The sequence below is a fragment of the Porites lutea genome, chromosome 11 (genome assembly GCF_958299795.1).
Source record: "Porites lutea chromosome 11, jaPorLute2.1, whole genome shotgun sequence".
Classification (NCBI taxonomy): Eukaryota; Metazoa; Cnidaria; class Anthozoa; order Scleractinia; family Poritidae; genus Porites; species Porites lutea.
Window position 1 is genome coordinate 12253273 of NC_133211.1, and position 20438 is coordinate 12273710.

General features: G+C 37.8%; 2 protein-coding genes and 1 long non-coding RNA gene across 4 annotated transcripts in view; 2 read left to right on the plus strand and 1 right to left on the minus strand.

Annotated features, from left to right (window-relative positions):
• The window catches only part of LOC140953410 (uncharacterized), a 29748-nt gene extending 27264 nt beyond the window's left edge, over nucleotides 1–2484 (plus strand). The window contains exon 30 of the mRNA XM_073402892.1: nucleotides 116–2484. Coding sequence (XP_073258993.1) covers nucleotides 116–277 — 162 coding nt within the window. The 3' untranslated portion in view covers nucleotides 278–2484. The remainder of the gene's footprint in view (nucleotides 1–115) is intronic.
• Nucleotides 386–17349, minus strand: LOC140953411 (uncharacterized). 2 transcript variants are annotated; one of them, XR_012167448.1, is made up of 3 exons: nucleotides 17195–17349; nucleotides 16991–17043; nucleotides 386–422 (listed from the first exon to the last, which is right to left on the minus strand). It is a non-coding gene; the product is annotated as an uncharacterized lncRNA (long non-coding RNA). The 2 variants fall into 2 exon arrangements; XR_012167449.1 differs by lacking the exon at nucleotides 386–422 and adding an exon at nucleotides 16830–16892.
• Nucleotides 13755–20438, plus strand: part of LOC140953408 (nitric oxide synthase, inducible-like) — a 44582-nt gene continuing 37898 nt past the window's right edge. Inside the window, exons 1-2 of the mRNA XM_073402891.1 lie at nucleotides 13755–13881; nucleotides 14129–14201. The gene's annotated coding sequence lies outside the window, so the exon portion shown is untranslated. The remainder of the gene's footprint in view (nucleotides 13882–14128; nucleotides 14202–20438) is intronic.

A 20438-nucleotide genomic window follows, 5' to 3' on the forward strand; every position in this document is an offset into this window, starting at 1 on the left:
AGAGGGACTGGGAAAACGTCGTACAGGGACTAGGCAATTCTTGAGCTACGTTCGTGATTCTACTTAAGCAATTCTAATGAACTAGTCTCTGACTACCAATTCTATACATTTATAGACACCGTTCATTCTGCAAGAGATCAATGAATTGCTCCATCCGTTAATGAATGCCGCTGCCCATAATGTGCACATGGCATGTCCCGAGATTCACCGCGCGCTCAAGTCTGTGGCAGTAGACGTGTCTGGAAGGAAATCCAGCATGCAAGAAAAACCAAACTGAACGAACCCTTCACCAATACGTAACTTTCCAGTTCCAATTACGACTTCCTTTTGTTTGAAAACCATGTTACAGCAACATTTTTTAAAAGTAGTATCCCAACGCTGTCCCTCTATCACTGGGAATAATCAGCACGGTATCGTTTCACCTGCAAGAGACCATTAACACGTGTAATCTCCCAGGTTAATAGTTCAAGTTAAGTTGGATGTTGTCCGTTGTCGCTTATTGTTGCGAAATCTCGATTTCTCATCATGTTGGGCATCATCGCAGTCACCGTCAGCAATTTAAGTTTTTGGGAAACTGCCCACCTACCCCTCCCCTAAGCCAACATTTTGCCCTTAGTGAAAAGTAAGTGTTAATGTTGGTTTAGGGGAGGAGTAGGTGGGTAGTTTCCCAGAAAACCTAAATTGACCCTGGTAGGGGGGGACGTCAGTAGAATGCTTAAACTTGAAAGTGGAGATTCTGCAGTTCCTCCTGGGGTTCTTTTTATCCTAATCCTTTATAAAGCATTCTATTCGACTATCTATACTCACAAGCTCCTCATCCTTTTGACTTAGTATAATACCAAAGTAGTAAAATAACTCAATAATAATTTAGTTTATTTATTTTTATTTATTTTATTACCATTTCACTTGATATATTTATTTTTATAGAGTATTATAAATGTAATTTGGTGTGTATATTGAATTAAACATTTCAGTTGAATAGCCCTTCAGAGCTCTTCAGTGTATGTTTTAAAACTAGGTCCTCTTAACTGTTACAAAAGTCAACTATTTTATATATAGGATATAACACGGTCGCGCGTTGATACAGAACTTCTCTACGAGTGTTGAACCATATTTCACGAGTGAGCGCAGCTAAAAATCACCTGGTATTTCGTTGGTGTTTTTACTAATAATGGCTTTTATTCTCAGGAGTACTACATGTGCGTATCTGATTTTGGAACTTTTTGGTTGGAATTAAATAGAGTTTGTTTAGCCAGCAGACCCTCGCATTTTACCATTTGCTTGGGAAACTGTAAAGGAATGAATTTCTGCGGTGGAATGATGCATAGGGACATCACGTACGAAAAAAACAATTGCAACATGACTTTTTTCTCTTGTATATTAATGATCTATATAAGTCTTCAAATAAGCTTCAATTTTACTTGTTCGCTGATGATACAAGTTTAACTTATACAAACGGAGATCTTAAAAAACTTGAAACTGAGATTAACGAAGAACTTTTCAAAAGTGTGGTCTTGGCTAGTTGTCAATAAATTAACCTTGAATATCGAAAAAAACCAACTATATCATCTTTCGTTCACGCCAAAAGACTATTCCTTTTCATCCTAATATCAAAATAATTAATTATAATTCAAATACCAGTCAACCGTTAGAAATGAAAAATGATTAGATATCTTGGTATTCTCATTGATTCGAACCTTTCATGAAAATTTCATATAGATTACGTTTGTCAAAAAGTCAGTGAAACAATCGGAATTATCGCCAAGCTCAGACAGTTTGTTCCCCGTCATGTACTTCTCACTTTATACTGTTCTTTAATTTTGCCTTATATCAGTTATGGTATCTGTGCTTGGGGTCATACTGCTGAAACGCATCTTCATAAACTACTCAGTGGTTCTGCAGAAGACAGCCCTTAGGATAATGTTCTTCGCTGAACCAAGAACTCCTGCAGTTCCGTTGTTCTTAGAAACAAAACAGTTCCCGATATCGTTCTTGCTATTTGAGCAAATGAGCCTTTTAACGATGTCCATAATAATCTCGCTCCTGATAACACTAAGAATATGTTCACGAAACTGTCTTCTGTCCACAGTTACCGGACTAGATCTGTTACTAATGAAAATTACTATGTTGAACAAGTTAGAACTGAAAATATGAAGCGAGCCTTCTCTATTTCCGGTGCGTTGATTTGGATCAGTATTTCACTTTCTATCAAAACACTTTAAAAAAATCGATTCAAAAGCGAACTGAAGGAAAAACTCTCTGAAATACTGGAAAAAGAGGACGACCATATTAGAGTTTCTGATATTACAGTGCAATTCTCAAAATCATAACATGGTGTACTTCCGTATGAAGTACAGTCTGCCTTCCTGTCTCACTCTGGCTATAAACCACACGACAAACTAGATTGCTTCTAGGATTTTTCGTTTAATATATATATATATATATATTTATAGAATTTTCTTTTTTCTCTTGTACGCGCCTCGAATAGCCTTCGCTAATTGCGGGCACAAGCTTTGTAAGCCATACTTTAATTTGAAATAAACTTGTGGTTGTTGTTAACAACTTTATTTATACGTAGTGATTTAGAATGGGTGGAATGTTAACCATCGATCCTTGAAAAATTGACTTAATTTTCAGATACTAAAATAATTCCTCATTAGAGTGTTTCCTTCAGTTAGAAAACAAACGTCTACTAACATTTGAGTGCTTGGAATTTGGTTTTTCTATTTTAACAAGCTAATGCTTTGAGGTTTCCTTCCGATAATTTGGAGATTATTTTTCGATGTGTGTTTATTTTGTTTGGGGACGCCGAACACCTCTGACTCCCCTCCCCTCCCCTCCCCTGGATCCTCAACTGCGGTTTACCCAACTGTAGGCGTGAGGAACACATAGTTAGTTGCCAATAATACGGTTTGAATTGATCATTTTACGTTTCCAGGAAACTGCCCACCTACCCCTCCCCTAAACCAACATTAACACTTAGTTCTTACTTAGGGCAAAATGTTGGCTTAGGGGAGGGGTAGGTGGGCAGTTTCCCAGAAACGTAAAATGCGAATAAAGGAGCACAGTCACGAAAGTAAATTCCGAGAATTCGTATTTGTGTTGTTTTGCCTGATACCTGTGGTTGTGCTAATTTTAAATCGTGACTATTACGTGAAGGTATTCGTTCCTACCAAAAGAAAGTATAAGTTACTTCCTTGTTTACTGGAGCTGGGGTCACGTCGGAAGAACCACTTTCTAAGAAATATTTTCCGTTTCAGTTAATTATCTATCTTTTCTATTAAAAACCCTTTCGCTACCAGACCATGTCATGGCGAGATTATTTGTCACTGTAATTTTTAAATCTGTAAAAGAAATCCTGTCATGATGTTACCATTCAAATGAAACCTCTGCAGCATTATTTTCACATGGCGCTATAAATACGTGTATCTCAGAACCTCACGAGCTCCGGAGAGGGTGTCTTGAAAAATGATGGGGATGGGGGGAATGAAGTGAACTGTGCAACTGTAGTATTTATTTCTAAGAACCATTTATTTCTCAGGATTTTACAAAACTCAATCTCGATTTTTCTTTTGGAAAATCCGAACATATAAGCCTTGTAGAGAGGGAATGCTTGTAATATGGTAAATGTAAATGTAAAATGGACTATTTTTGTTTGTCCTCTATTAGGACTGAGAGGGTTTACTCGGTACCCTCCAGTGATGTAGTTCCGCTTTAGGAAAGTGTTACCGCTTCTTAGCCTTTCCTTATAACCAATCGTGGTATAACTGGTTTCTGAATCCTTACGTGAGTGACAAAGAGGTTTTTAAACCTTCGCTTAGTTCCTGTTAAGAAACTAAGCGAAAGAGTACCTTAACATGCTGAGAAGGACGGTCCCGCCCTTGAATGAGGTCTCAATGGCGAATCTTGTAGACGCCACTGTTTACATAATTTTGCTGATTTGGCATAAGAATTTTACAGAAAATGTATCATGTTAAATGTTACAAATGTAAACATGGTAAATGCAATCAACGTCAATAACTGAAAGAGCTTTCTAAAGTTAGTAACTCTTTCACTTTTTAACTGTTCGCATACTTTAGGAAATATCAGCCATCATAAAAAGCAAAATTTGTGGTTGGCAAAAGGGTCGATGAGCCCATACATTTTTCGTAAAATGTCAAGTTTTTAACACCATATAGTCCAATACGTATTTGGCATTTCAGACTGAAATTTTCGGAGAAGGTTAGTTGTCCTATTTTCTTTCAATATTCAGAAATTACATATTTTTAACTTGATTGGAAAACGAGAAGCGTACGGTACTGAGGTTAGATTCGCCTTGAGCTTCGACATTATCAATTGCACTCAGTGGAATCAGTCAGTCAATAGTGTACATAAAACGCTTAAATGTAACCGTTGAAATAAAAACTCTGATTAAACAGTAATTTCCTTTCGGTGCGTGTTCCTTGTAATATTGAACAAGTATGTGGAAAGTGCTTAATATGTCCTTGAAAACGGCTGCCTTTTTTCCTGGAATGATACAAAAGGAGATCACGTCCATGAAACCATTTTAACTTTTAATATTACCGCAGTAATATGCAGTCTTTTGGACAGTCTAGGGCGTTCATTTTAAAATTACAAAGAACTAGATCTTCAATATTAATGTTGTTATCGTCGGGAAACACCAAGTCTAAAGCCCTAAATAGGAAATAACATGGCATGCGGAATTCCTGTTACTAGGAAAAATAAGGGCTGAAATGAATTATCCGTAATCTGCTTAGAATCGCAAGGGCGTTAATTTGCGGTGGACGCTCTTAGAGGATAAAATTGAAACAATTATCCAAAAACATATCGCTATCAAGTTTGTACTTCTAACAAGAAGAAAAATAATTTTAAACAATGCGAGGTAAAGAAATACAATGGACGACCAGAATGGGAATGGTTTTGACTTGAAAAACTCCTACTTTCTCATTGTCTTTAGCTGTTTTTGAAATTATGTGCGCCATTCAAGATTTATCTGTAAACTTCAAATAAACAGAGATTCAACAATGAAAACCATCTCCTGGTCGGTGAGCTGGCTCCAACGAAGTGTTAAAAATGACTGATATCAACGCAGTGTTTTCATAGGGGCTTAGGATCACTTGCAAAGAAATGATAAACTGTGTACGATAATAACAGTGCCAAATTTCCGTATCTTTGGGTATGGTGTATAATAATTTATCATTCTTATGACGGTTGGAGGGGAATATGAGATTGTAAACCTCAAAAGAATCGCAAAAAGTCGCTGCTGAACACATACATGGAATTCCTTAGCCCTAAGAAGAAAATTCGGGAAACAAATTTTCTTGGCCCCAAAAAAATCATCTGTAGAATGAACAGATTTGATTGACAGTTTTGTCCTACGGTGCTTAAACTTCCTTAAATACCTTGTAAGCACGAGAGTTATGTTCATGTTGTTGAAAATGAAACACCTCATGATAAATTACTCCAACTTTCGCGGGGGCGTAGAGCCATAATCATTCTTTTTGTCGTGCAGTGGAGTTACCCTAAAAAACAGCCCACGTTTCGTGACTCCACCACTGATTTTAGCCTGCGAACGCGCGCACTGACGACGACACTGATGACGTGTCACTACCAAAAACTGGCTGTGCTTCTGATTGAGTTGGAGCAAAACTAATCAGAAGCACCGAAATAGCCAAGAGTTTAGCCAAAATATACTAGAAACAAATTCAGAACAATTTAAGGAAGGTGTTTCAAGCAAAGTTAGTCACGTTATTGTCGGGTTTGGTTTGCTGTACGGGGATGCTCCGCCCTTTGGTCCACAAACTTATCCTTTTTAAGGCTCTTTTAACCAAAAAGGTATCCCTTTCATAAAGCTGCGTCTCTAATCTTTGAGATACCTACCTCTAATGAGACCCCCTTTTAGAACCTTAACGGCAATTTTCATTGTCCTTATCTATACCTCAGCTCGTGAAATCCCAACGCTTTAATACAGATATCTTCTGAAAAAGGTACAATGTGTACCCGCACAAGCGATTCCTCCCCTGTACAGTCCAACAAAGGGAGTATCCAAGGGAGACATTTATACGGATCTGCTTCTATTTCTTCATTAGTAAATGATTTCTCCTTTACTAGTAAATGTTTATTTGATGTCTAAAAAATTCATCGCAAACCACAAGAAAGAGCCATGTTATTGTTTACCAAGAGAGTCTCATGTCTCATTGGAAGATAAAAAAAGGCATGAAAAGTGTGGACACTGTTATGACATTCACAAAAATGTATCGTGGCGTCAAAAAACGTGACGTAAAAAAACTGCTAAGTGCTTGCTGTTTCAGCGGCTTTTTCCTTGTTATCAAGGGGGCGTGACAATTTCCAAGAAATATTTATTATTAAGAGGACATTTATTTACATAGGATCGTGTATAAAATGCTTGATACACACTTGTCTTGGCATTTTCATCGCTTATTCCTCGGGAGCGAAGCTGACTTTTGTCTATCTCAGTTTAAAATGCAATCGCTATTTTTTCAACACCTCTGGGTTAAAACAAGAAAACAAAACTACCAGGTAAGAAAAAAAAGGCAATAGTCCACAGCAGTTTCAAACTATTGACACTGTGACGATTTTTTTTTTCAGTATAATTAAATGAAGAAAGGGGAAAAAGGTTTTCTATTGTTGTCTTAAAATCAGTACTTTTACGTGGAATACTCACTTTACGGTCTTTTTGAATATCTGGAATTAGACATCTTCCCCATTTAGCTGATTTGATGTGAGTTAGGGTAAAGCGTGGCGTTCTAATGTTCCCGTTCTTTACAGAGCGACGACCATCAACGTTATTAAAGAGTGGAAAACGGCCTTGAAAATGTCAAAGAGGGAAAACTGAGATTTCAGGGGGTAAGGTGTGTGTTTACGTGAACCATCGGTTACTGCTAGTTATATACGTAAGTACTAAGCCTTGCTTAAAAGCAAAGATAAATGACTTCTCTAAGCAAACTTTGGAACATGGTAAAGACATTCGTGATTCTAATTTAATATCTCAAGCATGACATGCGAAAATAAGGAACTTAAAACAACGGAGAAAAATCCATTGACATTCTTCACAATTAGCTAAACGAAGAAAATCTGTTAACGAAAAGTCTGGCATAAACATGTGAACAGTCACCATTTGATTTGCAGTGGAAAATGTATTTTTTCAGTGGGATCTAATCGATGCGGCCTACTACGAATCCGAGATGAATTTTCTTTAAATTTTTATTAATTACTGGATTAAAAGCTACGAGAGACCCCAAAACAGTAGACTTTCAATTATTATTTCGAATATGTGAAGTACTATCGTTTCGTTTACGCGGAGGTTTCCTCCTTGAACCTTGAATTTCTACTGAAATGTTATATTACTTCTGAGTAAAACCAGTAACTAACAGACGATTTCACTTTTTTTAAAAAAAGTAAAATCAATACGATACAATGAAAAATGTCTTAAAAGAGTAAAGGAAATGTGTCAGTAAATAAAAGATGAAAATTTGGAACAGCACCGTAAAGCGAGCAAAGACTTGAGGCGTTGGCTTCCAAGCATGCGAACATGACACCCTGACTTTTTATGTCGTTGTTTTCATCTGAGGAGGTTCCACCCCACAAAGTCAACTAATTCTTACCCAGCATGCCTTCACAACCGTGAAGGGGTTTACAGGCTGGACTTATAAGTAAGAACCACCTTTAATACAGAGCAAACAAGCCCCACCCGAAATCGATAATATTTATTCTAAGCAGCATAAGGTTCCACCCTCAGGAGGTGGAATTAACTGTAAGAAGATATGATTTTTGGGGGCAAAATATTTTAAGGTCTTTGATTTAGCCGCCTGTCCTTATGAAAGAAATCCTTTTGTTCACGACTTGAACATCCGACCAACACGTGATCCAGAAACGCGTCTTCTGACTTGCGACTTTAATATCAGAAATCCTTTTGTACAAGACTTGAACATCAGCCAAACACGTGATCCAGGCTAACGTCTTCCGACCTTGCGAGTGCAGGTCTTTATGTATATTTTCTAAAAAGAAATTCAGCCTTGCTCCCAGACACACATTATAAAAAAATGGACTTAGGAATTAGAACTAGAATTGCAACGACCAAAAGATTCATCTCTCATGGCTCTCAGCAATCAAATTTTATTTTTTAAGAGTTAATATCACTATCAACAAAAAATTGGTGATTTGCCACAGTCAAGTGGCCTAAATGAGCACTTTTCTAAAAATCCTACTCGAGAAAACCGCTGATTCTGAACGCTTTCGAGGCACGTTTTACGAAAAGTTGGATTCATTATTTGCACCATTTAAAAACGCCAATCACCTGACTACCATCTGACGTTTGCGGACGCCACAGAATACAGACTTCCGCGTCAACAATAGTGAAAGCGTAGGCTAGACTAGGCGTCCCGTGGACAAACTTTTATTTTGATGGTTTCACGTTAGGATTTCGATCACATTATCACAGCTAGATAAGCATACTTAGGAACATTTATTCGGTGTAAGAACCAACTTATGATCTTATTATTCTAATAATAATAAGCCCCCCCCAAAAAAACACCACAACGTAAAAACACGTCTGAATGATCACACCATATACATATAAGCATATATTTTATATTAAAGACATATTCAAATGAACAAAACAGAAACAGCACAATGCATTTTATCGGCTCCTGGCGTGACATTCCGGGTTATCTCTTATCTGTGCAATTCATCTTGACGCTTTCTCGTGTAATCTGAATTTTCCGGGTTTAGCATTTAGCAATTTCTGTTCAGGAAATAGTCACAAGTCAACGTCAACAATTTTCATTTCGCAAACTACAGATTTTCATTTCGCATGTAACAGATTTTCATTTCGCAACTGCAGATTTTCATTCCGCAAACTGGAGCATTTCGTTTCTCCATTTCGTTTCGAAAAGTACACTATGCCTTGATCTACAGGCTAGACGTAAAAAGTAAGAACTACCTCTAATGACACAGCAAACAAGCCTCACCTGAAATCGATATTAATGCTAAGCAGCAAAACATTTTTTGCACAGTTTCAATAAATGGGATTACTTTGTCAATAATTGAATAAACAGATACGCCAATGTGTACTAATGAGTCAGAAATATACTGATCGTTTTCCCTGTATTAAAACAGATAGAAATCGTTCATGGTCGTGGACTGCAAAACATGCGATTGTTGTAAGAGTAATGTATCATTTTTCCACTTAACTTTCATCATCCACGTTATATCAAGAGATGATGAGACTAGATCATCTTGTTACATATCGCCTTAGTACAAGCCGAACTTTCAATCAGAAGGTCGATGATTCGTTTCTCATCGTCTACAACTTTGAAATCCTTGGGAGTTGTTGACAGGGAAGCCCGGGGGAAGCCACTTTCTTCAACACTTCGGTCATATTCCCTCTCACTGACTAGTTTTAAAAAGTTTTCACTCTCAACCAAATCGTCTTGTTTTTGTTACAGTTTATTCACGTTAATTGTTCCTACTTTCCGACTGTTTTCTGCAAGTCCCACAGTAATACTGAGAGCTTTCTTTGATTCTTTGATTCTTCACTACCCTCTTAAGTTGTATTGCCTGTATATTTAATGGAAGTTTGTTTTGGGGCTTGAACTTGATTATTCTAGCCTTGCCAGAGCCAAGAACTGTTTATTGTACTAAATAGACTGCGACAAAGGAGAGTTGATATGCCGTTTATTTACATAGCGAGAAAACAAATGACATTTGAAAGCGAATAAACCAAGTTTCTTGAAATTATTTACCGTTTGATTCAGTAATCTTGTGTTTTGATAGTCGCTTGCGGCTTCCTTCTCTTCTGGAAGGAATAAATAGGTTTTCAGCGGGATTTTGAAAAGAGTTCTGGTAAACGAATGATTTTGGGGGAGTACTACTTCGGCTGGGAGGCAGTTAATAACCGTAACCAAAACATTATCAGCAAAACTCTCTAACACCACACTGGATCTTACCTTGAATATTTCCCAGGTTATTGATTAAACTTTACAGGAACCACAACAGCTGATTTTTTCTGTTTTCTTAAAATTGAAGTCACTGTTTGGCTGCTGTATTTGATAACGCATTTGGTTGAACTAAAGGCAAAATCGTTTTTGTTAGCGTTTCTAGTTCCTCATTCTTGTAGGAAGATATATTTAATCATGACGTACCTGGAAGTAACGCTCAAACACAAGTTTCCGAGAAATGGTTCCAAATCACCGCCACTTTCTTTGTCACATTAGTGATTAACGGGGCCTCTAAGTTTTCGTTTTCATTTATTTTTCTTATAGATAATCCATTTGCTCGACGACGTCATTTTACTACTACGACCAGAATCCTTCAGATATTGCTTTCTAGTGCAAATTAGAGCTTTTGTTATTTAAACCTCGCTGGGATTACCAAATTTAAATGTACAAAGAAAAACGAAAAGGATTCTGGTCGTAGTAGTAAAATGACGCCATCGTGCAAATGGCCTATTACATGGTTCAATTTTTCCTGTTGCCATCCCCTCCCTGGGCAACTCACAGGAAAAGGTAAACCCGTTATTTCGTTTTAGGGGTAGGGGGGATGGGGTAAATCGAAAATAACTTGCCGGTCCTTAGTTGACTAGCCTGCGAATGCAGCCTTCTCTCCTTGCTGGCGGCGAGGAGCGAGGGAAACCGGCCAAAAAACTCGATCTCAATTTTTTGTTGGAATATTTTTGTTTGTCCTCTATTAGGACTGAGAGGGTTTGCTCGGTACCCTCCAGTGATGTAGTTCCGCTTTAGGAAAGTGTTACCGCTTCTTAGCCTTTCCTTATAACCAATCGTGGTACAACTGGTTTCTGAATCCTTACATGAGTGACAAAGAGGTTTTTAAACCTTCGCTTAGTTCCTGTTAAGAAACTAAGCGAAAGAGTACATCAACATGCTGAGAAGGACCGTCCCGCCCTTGAATGAGGTCTCAATGGCGAACCTTGTAGACGCTATTGTTTACATAATTTTCTTGATTTGGCATAAGAGTTTTACAGAAAACGTATCATGTTAAATGTTACGAATGTAAACATGGTAAATGTAATTAACTTCAATAACTGAAGGAGCTTTCTAAAGTTAGTAACTCTTTCACTTTTTAACTGTTCGCATATAATACTTTAGGAAATATCAGCCATCGTAAAATGCAAAATTTGTGGTTGGCAAAATGGTCGATGAGCCCATACATTCTTCGTAAAATGTCAAGTTTTTAACACCATATAGTCCAATACGTATTTGGCGTTTCAGACTGAAATTTTCGGAGAGGGGTGGTTGTCCAATTTCCTTTCAATGTTCAGAAATTACAATTTTTTCAACTTGACTGGAAAACAAGAAGCGTATGGTAATGAGGTTAGATTCGCCTTGAGCTTCGACATTATCAAATGCACTTAGTGAAATTAGTCAGTCAATAATGTACATAAAACGCTTAAATGTAACCGTTGAAATAAAAACTCTGATTAAACAGTAATTTCCTTTCGGTGCGTGTTCCTTGTAATATTGAACAAGTATGTGGAAAGTGCTTAATATGTCCTTGAAAACGGCTGCCTTTTTTCCTGGAATGATACAAAAGGAGATCACGTCCATGAAATCATTTTAACTTTCAATATTATCGCAGTAATATGTAGTCTTTTGGACAGTCTAGGGCGTTCATTTTAAAATTACAAAGAACTAGATCTTCAATTTTGATGTTGTTATCGTTGGGAAACACCAAGTTTAAAGCCCTAAATAAGAAATAACATGGCATGCGGAATTTCTGTTACTAGGAAAAATAAAGGGCTGAAATGAATTATCCGCAATCTGCTTAGAATCGCAAGGGCGTTAATTTGCGGTGGACGCTCTTGGAGGATAAAATTAAAACAATTATCCAAAAACATATCGCTATCAAGTTTGTACTTCTAACAAGAAGAAAGATAATTTTAAACAATGCGAGGTAACGAAATACAATGGACGACCAGAATGGGAATGGTTTTAACTTGAAAAACTCCTACTTCCTCATTGTCTTGAGCTGTTTTTGAAATTATGTGCGTCATTCAAGGATTTATCTGTAAACTTCAAATACACAGAGATTTAACAATGAAACCGTCTTCTGGTCGGTGAGCTGGCTCCAACAAAGTGTTAAAAATAACTGATATCAACGCAGTGTTTTCATAGGGCTTAGGATCACTTGCAAAGAAATGATAAACTGTGTACTATAATAGAGCGGTTTTCACTTGACTGTCGAATTGGGATTGGTTTTGGTTTTGGTTTTGGTTTTACTACGTCCTTTGGTTGGCTAGTGTATTTACTTTGGTTTTGGTTTTACGACAGTCAAGTGAAAACCGCTCTAACAGTGCCAAATTTCCGTATCTTTGGTTATGGTGTATGATAATTTATCATTCTTATAACGGTTGGAGGTGAATATGAGATTGTAAACCTCAAAAGAATCGCATAAAGTCGCTGCTGAACACATACATGGAATTCCTTAGCCCTAAGAAGAAAATTCGGGAAACAAATTTTCTTGGCGCAAAAAATCATCTGTAGAATGAACAGATTTGATTGACAGTTTTGTCCTACGGTGCTTAAACTTCCTTAAATACCTTGTAAGCACGAGAGTTATGTTCATGTTGTTGAAAATGAAACACCTCGTGATAAATTAATCCAACTTTCGCGGGGGCGTAGAGCCATAATCATTCTGTTTGTCGTGCAGTGGAGTTACCCTAAAAAACAGCCCACGTTTCGTGACTCCACCACTGGTTTTAGCCTGCGAACGAGCGGCACTGACGACGACACTGATGACGTGTCACTACCAAAAACTGGCTGTGCTTCTGACTGAGTTGAAACAAATTTCTCTCGCAGCAAAACTAATCAGAAGCACCGAAACAGTCGAGTTTAGCCAAATATACTACAAACAAATTCAGAACAATTTAAGGAACGTGTTTCAAGCAAAGTAAGTCAAGTTATTGTCGGGTTTGGTTTGCTGTACGGGGATGCTCCGCCCCTAAGTCTACAAACTTATCCTTTTTAAGGCTCTTTTAACCAAAAAGGTATCCCTTTCATAAAGGTGCGTCTCTAATCTTTGAGATACCTACCTCTAATGAGACCCCCTGTTAAAACCGAAAGGACAGTTTTCCTTATATATACCTCAGCTCGTGAAATCTCAACGCTTTAATACAGATCTCTTCTGAAAAAGGTACAATGTGTACCCGCACAAGCGATTCCTTCCCGGTACAGTCCAACAAAGGGAGTATCCCAGGGAGACATTTATACGGATCCGCTTCTATAGAGCGTTTTCACATGACGTCACGGAGGCCATATTGGTGTTCCAAAACAATAAAAAGGAAGCCATGTTGGTGTTCCAAACGAGTCCTGAGGGAGTTGAATTCTTTTCTTATGTAAGCGCTTTCTTTTGTTCCAATAAATTTGCATAGCTGCTGGCCACGTGAGTGAAAACGCTCTATTTCCTCATTAGTAAATGATTTCTCCATTACTAGTAAATGTTTATTTAATGTCTGAAAAATTCATCGCAAACCACAGGAAAGAGCCATGTTGTTGTTAACCAAGAGAGTCTCATGTCTCATTGAAAGATTAAAAAAGGCATGAAAAGTGTGGACACTGTTATGACATTCACAAAAATGTATCGTGGCGTCAAAAACCGTGACGTAAAAAACTGTCTAAGCTTCTTCCTTGTTATCAAGGGGGCGTGTCAATTTCCAAGAAATATTTATTATTAAGAGGACATTTATTTGCATAGGATCGTGTATAGAATGCTTTACACACACTTGTCTTGGCATTTTCATCGCTTATTCCTCGGGAGCGAAGCTGACTTTTGTCTATCTCAGTTTAAATGCAATCGCTATTTTTTCAACACCTCTAGGTTAAAACAAGAAAACAAAACTACCAGGTAAGAACAAAAAGGCACTAGTCCAGAGCAGTTTCAAACTGTTGACACTGTGACGATTTTTTTTCAGTATAATTAAATGAGGAAAGGTGAAAAAGGTTTCATTGTTGTTGTAAAATCAGTATTTTTACGTCGAATACCGGCACTTAACGGTCTTTTCGAATATCTGGAATTAGACATCTTACCCATTTAGCTGATTTGATGTGTGTTAGGGTAAAGCGTGGCGTTCTAATGCTCCCGTTCTTTACAGAGCGACGACCGTCACAGTTATTAAAGAGTGGAAAACGGAAAATGTCAAAGAGGGAAAACTGAGATTTCAGGAGGTAAGATGTGTGTTTACGTGAACCATCGGTTACTGCTAGTTATAGAGATATACGTAAGTACTAAGCCTTGCTTAAAAGCAAAGATAAATGACTTCTCTAAGCAAACTTTGGAACATGGTAAAGACATTCGTCATTCTAATTTAATATCTCAAGCATGACATGCGAAAATAAGGAACTTAAAAAAACGGAGAAAAATCCATTGACATTCTTCACAATTGGCTAAACGAAGAAAATCTGTTAACGAAAAGTCTGGCATAAATATGTGAACAGTCACCATTTGATTTGCAGTGGAAACTGTATTTTTTCAGTGGAATCTAATCGATGCGGCCTACTACGAATCCGAGATGAATTTTCTTTAAATTTTTATTAATTACTGGATTAAAAGCTACGAGAGACCCCAAAACAGTAGACTTTTAATTATTATTTCGAATATGTGAAGTAATATCGTTTCGTTTACGCGGACGCTTCATCCTTGAACCTTGAATTGCTAGTGAAATGTTATATTACTTCTGAGTAAAACCAGTAACTAACAGACGATTTCACTTTTTTTAAAAAAGTAAAATCAGTACGATACAATGAAAAATGTCTTAAAAGAGTAAAGGAAATGTGTCAGTAAATAAAAGATGAAAATTTGGAACAGCACATAAAGCGAGCAGAGACTTGAGGCGTTGGCTTCCAAGCATGCGAACATGACACCCTGACTTTTTATGTCGTTGCTTTTATCTGAGGAGGTTCCACCCCACAAAGTCAACTAATTCTTACCCAGCATGCCTTCACAACCGTGAAGGGGTTTACAGGCTGAACTTAAAAGTAAGAACCACCTTTAATAAACAGCAAACAAGCCCCACCCGAAATCGATAAACACGTGATCCAGAATAGCGTCTTCTGACTTGCGACTTTAATATCAGAAATCCTTTTGTACACGACTTGAACATCAGCCAAACACGTGATCCAGGCTAGCGTCTTGCGACTTGCGAGTTATTGTCTTCATGCAGGTCTTTATGTATATTTTCTAAAAAGAAATTCAGCCTTGCTCCCAGACACACATTATAAAAAAATGGACTTAGGAATTAGAACTAGAATTGCAACGACCAAAAGATTCATCTTCCATGGCTCTCAGCAATCAAATTTTATTTTTTAAGAGTTAATATCACTATCAACAAAAAATTGGTGATTTGCCACATTCAAGTGGCCCAGATGAGCACTTTTCTAAAAATCCTACTCGAGAAAACCACTGATTCCGAACGTTTTCTAGGCATGTTTCACGAAAAGTTGGATTCATTATTTGCACCATTAAAACCGCCAATCACCTGACTACCATCTGACGTTTGCGGAAGCCTCAGAATGCAGACTTCCGCGTCAGCAATAGTGAAAGCGTAGGCTACACTAGGCGTCCCGTGGACAAACTTTTATTTTGATGGTTTCACGTTAGGATTTCGATCACATTATCACAGCTAGATAAGCATACTTAGGAACATTTATTCGGTGTAAGAACCAAGTTATGATCTTCTTATCATTCTAATAATAATAAGCAAAAAAAAACACCACGACGTAAAAACGTGTCTGAATGGTCACACCATATACATATCAGCATATATTTTATATTAAAGACATATTCAAATGAACAAAACAAAAATAGCAGAATGTATTTTATCGGCTCCTGGCGTGACATTTCGGTTATATCGTATCTGTGGCAATTCATCTTGACGCTTTCTCGTGTAATCTGAATTTTCCGGGTTTAGCATTTAGCAATTATGGCTTAGCCATTTTCCGTTGAGGAAATAGTCACAAGTCAACGTCAACAATTTTCATTTCGCAAACTACAGATTTTCATTTCGCATGCAACAGATTTTCATTTCGCAACTGCAGATTTTCATTCCGCAAACTACAGCATTTCGTTTCTCCATTTCGTTTCGAAAAGTACACTAAGCCTTGATCTACAGGCTAGACGTAAAAAGTAAGAACTACCTCTAATGACACGGCAAACAAGCCCCCCTGAAATCGATATTAATGCTAAGCAGCAAAACATTTTTTGCACAGTTTCAATAAATGGGATTACTTTGTCAATAACTGAATAAACAGATACGCCAATGTGTACTAATGAGTCAGAAATATACTGATCGTTTTCCCAGTATTAAAACAGATAGAAATCGTTCATGGTCGTAGACTGCAAAACATGCGATTGATGTAAGAGTAATGTATCATTTTTCCACTTAACTTTGGTCATCTACGTTATATCAAGAGATAATGAGACTAGATCATCTTGTTACATATCGCCTTAGTACAAGTCGAACTTTCAATCAGAAGGTCGATGATTCGTTTCTCATCGTCTACAACTTTGAAATCCTTGGGAGTTGTTGACAGGGAAGCCCGTGGGAAGCCATTTTCCTCAACCCTTCGGTCATATTCCCTCTCACTGACTAGTTTTAAAATTTTTCACTCTCTACCAAATCGTCTTGTTTTTGTTACAGTTTATTCACGTTAATTGTTCCTGCTTTCCGACTGTTTTCCTCAAGTCCCACAGTAATACCGAGAGCTTCCTTTGATTCTTTGATTCTTCACTACACTACCCTCTTAAGTTGTATTGCCTCTATTTCTGACTTATTGAATTTAATGGAAGTTTGTTTTGGGGCTTGAACTTGATTATTCTAGCCTTGCCAGAGCCAAGAACTTTCTATTGTACTAAATGGACTGCAACAAAGGAGAGTTTATATGCCGTTTATTTACATAGCAAGAAAACAAATGACATTTGAAAGCGAAAGAACCAAGTTTCTAGTGAAATTATTTACCGTTTGATTCAGTAATCTTGTGTTTTGACAGTCGTTTGCGGCTTCCTTCTCTTCTGGGAAGAATAAATCGGTTTTCTGCGGGATTTTGAAGAGAGCTCTTGTAAACGAATGATTTTAGGGGAGTACTACTTATGCTGGGAGGCAGTTAATAACCGTGACCAAAACGTCTTCAGCAAAACTCTCTAACACAACACTGGATCTTACCTTGAATCTTTCCCAGGTTATTGATTAAACTTTACTGGAACCACAATAGCTGATTTTTTCTGTTTTCTTAGAATTGAAGTCACTGTTTGGCTGCTGTATTTGATAACGCATTTGCTTGAACTAAAGGCAAAATCGTTTTTGTTAGCGTTTCTAGTTCCTCATTCTTGTAGGAAGATATGTTTAATCATGACGTACCTGGAAGTAACGCCTCAAAAAAAGTTTCTGAGAAATGGTTCTAAATCACCGCTACTTTTTTTTGTCACATCAGTGATTAACGGGGCCTCTAAGTTTTCGTTTTCGTTTATTTTTCATATTAGATAAACCATTTGCACGATGACGTCATTTTACTACTACGACCAAATGTGCAAATTAGGGCTTTTGTTATTTAAACCTCGCTGGGATTACCAAATTTAATTGTAAAAAGAAAAAACGAAAAGGATTCCGGTCGTAATAGTAAAATGACGCCATCGTGCAAATGGCCTGTTACATTGTTCAATTCAGTTTTCCTGTTACCATCCCCTCCCTGGGCAACTCACAGGAAAAGGTAAACCCGTTATTTCGTTTTAGGGGTAGGGGGGATGGGGTGAATCGAAAATAACTTGCCGGTTCTTAGTTGACTAGCCTGCGAATACAGCCTTCTCTCCTTGCTGGCGGTGAGGAGCGAGGGGAGCCTGCTGCATTCGCAGGCTGTCAGTTGATCCAATATTATAAGGAGCTTTAGTAACGACCATAGCAAAGAGAACGTCAAATAGCAATAGGTTTAATAAGAGAAACAATAACTCTGTTCTTGCATCGCGCTTGTTTCAACAATTCCTTGCCACCAGTACAACTTTAAATTCCCTGACGAGGGGTTTTATGGAGGACTTTAACACACCGCAACGAATTTCTCCATTTTTTCCTCTGATCTCCTTGTAAACTTATGCTTAGACTGTTCACAGTCCCTTATTTTTTCGCAAGATCGTCGAGATCGAGTGCTTTGCGATACGGGCGGTCATCTTGGATGCAATGAGTGTCAAGTCTACTTAGGGGGCGGGGGACGGTTTGGAAGGAGGCGAGAAAACAGTCCTTCTATTTTTCTCACCTCCCTTCCCCACCACTATAAACCCCGACGCCCTCCCCGGTACATACGAAACCAAGATGGCCGCCTGTACCGGCAAGGGCTGTAAGTGCTCGATACTGACCGGTCTTACGAAAAAATAGGGGGCTGTGAGCAGTCTAACTTAGGTTCGGTCCCCAAGAATTTAATTACAGGGAAATTTACCTACATTTCACATTTTAAACGAGTTGAAATAATCCTACAAAGTTGGGAAAAAATGCAAAGACTTTCTAACAGTAACGTTTTCCCTGCCATCGCTGTCTTCGCACCTGGATGCGTGGACAACAACCTCATGATTAGGGCTTCCTGCTTGGAAAAAGGAAAAGCACTGGGGACGAGGTTGGCGTGGTCAAGTCTACCTATATTTGACCAAGTGCTGGTTGGAGATAAAATATTCTTTTAACAAATTGTCAAAGTATATTTATTCAGCAACAGCTGTTGTTGCAAAAGGCTTCTGGCTACGCTCAAATTACAAAATAGAAACATCATTATCTTTTTATTTGGAACATAACTTGCCTAGTCGCTGTACGGCGTCCTCCCAGGCCTTCTCGGTCATTGCATTTCGCTGACGTATCTGGGACGAGAGGCCTCGGGACTAGGCAAATACATAACAAGAATTCCGAGGGGAGAAATTTCTGTGATGCCAAGGGGTGAGGAATAGGCCGCCAAGCCCAATCCCCTGTGCTGTGCTGGGAGTGTCGTAACAGTCAGACTCATTGTACCATTAGTGAATCGATCGTTTGAGTTTTGGGACTCACAGTTTCGATACAGTGGGATACTGAGTCTTACGTTTAGCTATAATTCGTTTTTTTCACGACTGAAGTTTTTCTAGGACAAAATTTGCTTTCATTCGTTTCATTCACAAACAAGAAAACCGAGAAATATCACACTGTAAGTTTGTAAAATCCGTTACAGTACCAGAGTGATGCAATTTAGCCTCACAGGCCTAAAGTGTGGCTCATTCGGCCATCTTGTGGTGCCATTAAAACAAAGAAAACAGCCCGACCAGAGAACTACGTTAGCTTAAACTGAGACCCATTTCTGCCTTTGACAATTAGACTATTTTGGTACTTATTAACACAGCAAGATTAGACCCTAATGAGCTTCTGTAGTTTAGTAACCGAAACGGACTCAAGTTCTTTCTAATTAACAGCGCATTTTTAGACGTCTGCTCACGCAGAGGGCGAAGGGAAGAAAATTTGCACCTGCCTCTTAGAAGCATAAAATTGGGGTAATCAACGTTTTATTTATCATACCGTAACATATCCTTTTATCGTGGTTTCAATCTAAACTCCAGCGTGGACTTTAATAGTTTTCATAACTATTGTTGTCTCTGGATTGTAAATAGAGTTCTATACCACAATTATAGATATTTGAAATTGCTCGATAAGCTTTCCTGTGTAACTAATAAATAAGTAAAAAAAACAAACAAACAATTAAATGAAGTTGGTTTGGATCTTGTAATCCAATGTCTCCCAAAATCGGTCTCTTTCACTGGATAAGGTCTCAAAACATTTTTAGGCAAACAAATTTATTAATTATCTTCTGTTGAATGGCATAGAGGTTTCGAATGTTAAGCTAAAGGTATCGTCAGTCTAGAAAAACGGACAACTAGCTGAGGTTTGTTCAGTTTATTCGTACTATAGCGGCAAGAAGACCCCCTACATGCCCTGGCAAGAACATTTTATTACTTTTTGGGCAGATACTTTATAAACAAAATTTTAGTTTTGATTTCACACTTGTTCAAGCTCAGATCACATACGTGATCACAATCGTTTATTTAGCGAAGAGGCAGAGACAAGTCGAAGATTTTTTTCCAACCGTATTTACCACAGAGTTCTGGAGAATCAACGAAAGGAATCACTTAAAGATTCTCAGTGCTAAAAGGTTAAAGTTCAAGAGAGGTAATTACACTGCGCTGAGAAACAAGGTTTGATACTTTTTCTAGGTTATTAAAAATGATCGTAAGGAAAAGTGATCATTTCATTGAAATGATAGAAACATTGGGATAATTCTAGAATTCCTGTTTTTTTTTAGGCTTAAACTCACTGTGGTGGTTTTCTAACATAAGCGTTACACTTTGTGTAGTAAAACTTCGTTCAGATGTTTTGTTTAAATAATTTAGGCTACCATAGGATAGTTTCAGGA